We start from the raw sequence: 6,889 nt of genomic DNA, 5'->3' as shown, positions 1-6,889 counted from the left end.
TTAAACCCATGCATCCAATTTTAAATGATTATAAGTAAATCGAGTATATTTGTAAATGAAAAGTTACAAAAACAACATTGGGGAGACATATTTTACGTGTTTAACATAGATGACCTCAACCAACCCGTTGAATGGATGGACCGAACTTCACTGATTTGAGAGACGATGAAATTGCAGAAACGGTATACCAATGTAGATATCCTACGGCGAACATTGACAGACTCGCTAGACTTTTTGTACAATTATTTGAACTACATACACGACAGATGACGCTAATAAAAATTTCTTCACTTTGAATTTATTGACAACAGGTTATTTCATGAAGGTTTTCGGTGACACCTCCACCATCTCTCGGTAATAAAGTAGCTTCCAAAATCAAGGGTCGAGTGAGAACGTTTTTCTGTGACGGGGTATGGACCTTCGACGAGTCATGAGTGGATTTTACCCAATAAATGAATGTTGTTGTTTTTTTCTATCCGTCATAGGTTATTTAGGTTATAGAGATTAGACAGGTGTAAAAATACAAAAGATTGCCTCGAGTTGACTGTTTAACCATCAATTATTGTTTCTATTACATGGGGAGCATAAATATATTTTACATTTCCCGAGGTTAACTGGTATGTTTATAGTCAATGATAAATTACTTGTATTTAATCTCACTGAATTATGTCTGTACAGAAATAGAATAGCCAAAACCTTGTAATCTCATTTATCATTTTACATAAAAGCTCCATATGCTAAGCAACATTACATTTCAACCCTGTAGCCATGGAAATCAATTCAGTGCGTTATCAACTACTCTGGTAATTTATAAACATGTTTTTCTTTCTTTTTCTTGCCGTCTCTGAAATATTTGTCTTTCTTTTATCCGTATCGCAGCGGTCAGTCACACCAAGGATAACTATCAAGTACTTGTCAATTTGTTCCCAAAGGAATGGCTACTTACCCACTTGATCTCTGAATCTGCGATTTAGAAACACATGGCAAATAGTCTCAAAGTTCGAACCGATTTTTTGCCGAAAGGTTACGCCTCACACGATGATCGAACCAGCGGCTCCTCCCTGTTTTACTAAATGCAATATTCTCCAAGATAAACAGGCGGAATATTAATTACTGCTTTACAGTCTCAGTCAAAGTATATTTCAGATGTAATCGAAATTTTATGTTCATGTACGGGTAACATATAGGCTCAAAGGTTTCGTGTCTTTTTTCCCCTTGTACGTTATGTCATTGTACTCATGCACATGTCGCAATACTAAACAATATCTTATCTTATCTGTAATTATGACTAAAAAATCAGGTTTTGTTTAGTACCCGTCACAGTTAAAGGACAGTGAATTAGCTTTTTTTCACTTATATCCTAAGGACACTTCCATGCCAGTCAAATGTTACACAATGTCATCAAATGATTGAAGTTACAACCTGTTACAGATTGCCTTCCAGAATTATTTGACAGCTAAGGGCAATGTGGCAATGTTAAGTTCTAGCATTTACTATAAAAAGCGCAGGTTTTTCTAACATACCGAGAACACTTGAGCAGCTCGTCTAAGGTAAGATATCGTGATATTTGTATAAAATATTTTTATATCATATATGTGTATGTAACAATATTTCTTCTATCTAACTAGTATACGAAACGTTTTTTACATCTCTGTATGTTAGAATAAGAATATCATAAGGTTATAGTGAATATATTATTTTATCAACATAGAAACAATGTACGCTTACGTGACAAATAGTTTATGTTAATAATATTTCATTGCAACTATATCATACATCTCAGATATGAAAAGCACAAAAAAAGCAAATGTACATATAAGTATAGTGCAAATGGGTTGGGCTACAAGCAGGGCTCCAGATAAGATGCGTATACGCGTAAATTACGCATGGAAATAACACGTTTACGCATTCAAAACAAAATTTAAGCGTATGAAAACGCACACAAAAATCAGGTTACGCACTGAACAACATTTCTTTCGCGTAAACGTAACCGAAAGTAAACTCTGATTATTTTATTTTTAATTTCGTCTGAACGCTTTGCAAGCGTCTACCGGTAACTTCCTGTAGTTCCGACCATCATCGGTTGTTTTCGTAAGTATAGTATGGTGGTGGAATTAACTTCGTATAAATGCCTTGCAACGTCTAACGGTTACTTCCTGTAGTTCCGACTATCATCGGTTGTTATCGTATGTATAGTAAGGTGGTGGAATTAACGCAATTTTATAAAAACATCCGGTACAATGTCGCTGTCAAAAGTAAACACGATTGACTCGTATTTTCAGCCGAAAAAAATCGACCCGAAAGTAATTGTTAAGTTTATAATCAATGAAATAATTAGCGCTGCCACGTATGAGCAACAGAAACATGTGTCAGCCTCAGATAAAACGTACGCCGTTTGGAAAGACCTGTTCCCGTGGATTGTCATAAATTCAGAAGACCCGTCACAGGTTAAGCTTAAATGTTCATTATGTATAAAATTTCAAATGAAAAATGCATTTACTACAACTGGTTCTAGCAATATTCAGAAATCAACCGTTGAGCGACACTGCGAATCTGCGGACCACCAGACTGCTTCTAAAATGTCATTGAAATTAGAAAGTTCTAAAAAAGATCCTACGCTATTAGATCAAGATTCAGAAGAGATAAAAAACTGTAAATTGTTGGATTCAGACATTTTTTTGATAAGATCGGTTTACTCTCTCATGAAAAATGAATTACCATTTGAAAAACTTGATGCAATTTTGGAACTTCAACGGTTAAATTCATTAAATATGCCATACAGAAATTTAAGCTGGACTACTATTACAGAAATTCAAAATGTAATTGCTGCTGGTTTAAAGAAAAAACTTGTTGATAAGATCAATCAGTCTGATTATTTTGCAATCTTAATAGATGAAAGTACTGATATCACTGTTTCCAAGAGACTTTCAATTTGTGTGAGATATGTAGTCCATGGTAGTGCATATACATCTTTTCTTGGTAACTGCGAATTACCAGATGGTAAAGCTCATACTATAACTTTAGCTTTAAGTAATTATTTAAAGGAATGTGATGTTAACTTTTCAAAATGTGTTTCACTTGCAACAGATGGTGCAAGTGTCATGATGGGTAAAAAAAACTGGTGTTGGGGTACAGGTTCAAGCTAAATTTGCCCCATTTGTAATACAAACTCATTGTATAGCACACAGATTAAATTTGGCAGTAACTGACTCTATTAAACAAATTGAACCACTAAAGAAACTGAAAGAAAAATTTGCAAACCTTTACCATTTCATATCTGCATCAGGAAATAGGACATTTGCCTTAAAACAAATGCAGGGGTTGTTAGACGAGCCTAAGCTGTCTGTTAAAGAACCATATTCCATTCGTTGGCTGGGTCTTAAAAATGCTGTTGAAGCCGTCTATGAATCATATGGAGCCATACTTGCAACATTGTCTAGCATGGCCGATGAAAATTCTACAGCTAAAGGTTTATACAAGTACTTTGCTTCATATAAAACGGCATTACTTTTAGCTTTCATGTTGGACGTTCATACCATCCTGGGTGTCCTATGTTGTGAACTGCAGGCAAAGAACCTTATTTTTAGTGATGTTCCTCCCCTAATAGACAGTACTGTGGAGAAGATTGAGTCAATGAAATCAGAAGAGGGTAATGGATTAGTAGAGATGAAAAACAGCATTGTTGTGAAAGATGAAAAGGCCTTTTATAAAGGAGATGAGCTTAAATATTATAGCAAAGATATAGAATCACAGTTTTCAAATGTTAAAAATAATTATTTGGATAACTTGGCCAAAAATATTAAAAGAAGACTAAAAAGGAATGATAGTGACACTTTAATATACTTGAGTCAAGTCTTAGAACCATCAACAGTATGTCATCTTCCTGCTGATACCAGTAAAAGTGCTCTAGAATGTTTGGGAAATCAGTTTGGAGTTGAAAAAACAGTGAAACAAATGGAAGGAGATCTGATTATAGGTATTTCAAATTGACATTTAACTGATGTAAACTTTTTCTTATTTAAAACAATAAAAACTTAACTGATATAAACATGTTTACTTGCAAAACAACATTGTCCAAAAAAATTAAACACAAAGTTGATGAATTTATTTTTAAAGAATCTGATATCTAGGACTTGCAAAATATATTATAATGTCACTATATTGCTTCCTGATTTATTTAAATAATAACATATTGCATTCTATATTACAGGGACAACAGAGACTGTCACCCATGTTGAGCCATTATTAGACAAAACAAAACTTGAGAAGGAGTGGAAAGGGGTTTATGGGATGGTAAAAGGCACATATAGGAACATTTCCCTCAGTGACCTGTTGCCAAAGATTATGTGTGAAGCACAGTCTGACATATCCAAACATGGCTAAGTTAGCTAAAATAGCCTTATGCATGGAGATTTCAAGCACAGAGTGTGAGCGCTCATTCAGCACTCAAAACAGACTTAAGAGTAAATTAAGGTGGGACATTTATATTAAAGTCTATCTATCTTTATATTTTGAATTTATGCAGGTGGATCTACTCTAGTATATAATTTTGTTAGTAAACTAAGAAAAGTTTATAAGTAAATATTCTAATTATTTTTAATGCAAATGTACATGATTTTATGCATTCTTGAAAATTGTTCTTGAAGTATATATGTTGTTGTTTATCTCATGGCAGGTCATCACTCAAAGAGATTTCACTTGAATCACTGCTGAGGGTTAGCCTTTATGGAGAGCCAGTCTCAGAGTATGACCCTGTACCAGACACAAGACAGTGGTTGGTCAAGAATCGCAGAAGGAAGCGTCTGATGCAAGATTATAAACCAAGAGAGTCCAAAAAGCAAAAGAAATGACTGACATATCTTGTATTACAACTATGATAATGCAGTAAACATGGAAGCATAATAAATGTTTTACTCTTTTCCATACATTGTAAGGAGTAAAAATACTCCTGCCAAATTTCAGATTTCAAGTTTTACTCATTCACAAAAAAATCAATGAGTAAATACTCATTGCCCTAAAAAATTATCTGGAGCCCTGGCTACAAGTTATTACAACATTAGCCACAGCCCTTCCCACAGAGTCTAACTTTTATACTACGTATTCATGTTACAAATCATTAACTTTTTTTCAAATGGTCATGTTTGCTTTCCTTGTGACGTTATGAATTTTAAAGATATACTATGCACATCCTTGAGTAAAATATTTTAATCACAGAAATTTATTGAAATCATTTTTATGAAATTATTACTGAATATGTTTAATTTTAATAAAGGAACGAATTAACTATGTATGGAAAGCTGCGTTCCCAATAATGGCTCAAGAAAAGTTGGTTCTTTCTAAAAAAATATTTAAAAAAACTGCTAGTTTTCTTTTAATTGACACTATATATTCATAGTTTGACCACCTATAGTGTGCAGAATTTTAAACATATTAACTTTGTCCGAAATCAAAAAATATGATAAACAAGATCAACAAGGAAAGGCGGCGTTCAATGAACGCAACCCCAAAACCTGTTAATTTTATATTTACAAAAAGACTGTAGCAATTATCATTATTATATGAGCTATTAAATGACTTTCTCTGATTGGTTAATATGTAATCAGAGTATATTCCCTGTTTTTTCTTTTAAAAATCGATTTCACCGGGGTTTTTTCTTTCTAAAAATAGATTATTTTCTGGAAAGCCCACAAAAGACGCGTGCTATGACGTGGCCTAACGCCAATTTTATTGTTATTTATTCTTTTAAGAATACATTGAGCAACTCGCGAATAAAAGTCAAATTTTACTATTTTAGTTACCATCTTTCACTTTTTATAAAATAATTCGAATTTAGAGTGCCAATGCGCTCATTAAAATTTCGGAAAAGTAGACAAGCTAACAAATGTCGATTTCCGCCGTATTCAATGGCAGATTTAATATGATCCCATATAAAAGCGATTTAAAGATGATATAATAAAACAGATATATACTTTTTAGCTGGTGAATAGTATGTGATATGTACTGGAAAATGAATATTGACCGTACATATCGTATCATATTCACCAGCTAAAAAGTTTGTACAATATTTTCCTATCTCAAATTGGAGCATAGTATATCTTTAATATTATTCAATAGGCAAAAATATTAAATGCTTTCTACGAAAAAGGTATGCTTGCTTGATAATTCTAAAACTGTTGCATAAAAAGAAATTATAAAAATTAATAAGGAACATGAAATAGAAGGACGAATTGGTTGTGTGTAGATTGGTTAACCATCGACACATAATTATGTTACAGTATAAAAAGGACATACATTATGATGTAACTCTCCAGAAACGATGGTTAGGAAAGTACCCGCCTATATGACTGAAATACTGTTGGAAAAAGGCGTAAAATGAAACAAACAAACAAAATGCAAGTAACTCAGTTCGAAACATGAACCCATTTTGTTATTCTATTCTATATTTTCAAAAACAAATTATATACTGTTTGTCATCTTGGTTTATCGTTTTTATTTTCAGATATACGATAAAAATGAAGCAATTCGTAGCAATTATTCTGGTCCTTGCCGTTGGTGTTGCCATGGTAACGTGCAAATGTGACAGGAAAAAGTGTGGCGGGAGAAGTCCTTCAATCGGTGATTGCAAGAGGTCTGACCACGTATGGCGATGGAACGGGTTCAGTTGCGAAAAAATGCCAGTAACATGTTACGATATCAAAGCAAATAACAACGCTTTCGACACTATGCAGGCATGCCGCAGTCTTTGTGACAAATATCAATGAACATTTTTGAAAATGAATTGACGATTCTTTCCGTTTATTTTTGACTTTTTTAGTCGAGCTATAACACTGAATACAATTAGGAACATATGATATTTTTGTTATAATTTTTATGTCATCCTTTTATCCGT

The 6,889-nt window shown here is 33.3% G+C and overlaps 2 protein-coding genes across 2 annotated transcripts; both read left to right on the top strand.

Moving 5' to 3' along the window:
- The first annotated feature begins 2,591 nt into the window (after positions 1 to 2,591).
- Positions 2,592 to 4,364, top strand: LOC132753412 (uncharacterized). The gene is made up of 3 exons (XM_060743874.1): positions 2,592 to 3,976; positions 4,211 to 4,324; positions 4,360 to 4,364. Exons 1-3 carry the CDS (start codon positions 3,313 to 3,315, stop codon positions 4,362 to 4,364), a joined length of 783 nt encoding a protein of 260 aa, XP_060599857.1. The 5' UTR covers positions 2,592 to 3,312.
- On the top strand, positions 4,341 to 5,032 carry LOC132753414 (zinc finger protein 862-like). Its single transcript, XM_060743877.1, has 2 exons — positions 4,341 to 4,473; positions 4,676 to 5,032. The coding sequence occupies exons 1-2, from the start codon at positions 4,376 to 4,378 to the stop codon at positions 4,848 to 4,850; spliced, it is 273 nt and encodes a 90-aa protein (XP_060599860.1). The 5' UTR covers positions 4,341 to 4,375; the 3' UTR covers positions 4,851 to 5,032.
- The last annotated feature ends 1,857 nt before the right edge of the window (positions 5,033 to 6,889 follow it).

The sequence above is a fragment of the Ruditapes philippinarum genome, unplaced genomic scaffold (genome assembly GCF_026571515.1).
Source record: "Ruditapes philippinarum isolate M1 unplaced genomic scaffold, ASM2657151v2 ctg9573_1_1_1_1, whole genome shotgun sequence".
Lineage (NCBI taxonomy): Eukaryota > Metazoa > Mollusca > Bivalvia > Venerida > Veneridae > Ruditapes > Ruditapes philippinarum.
This window is presented reverse-complemented; position numbering and strand designations above follow the sequence as displayed.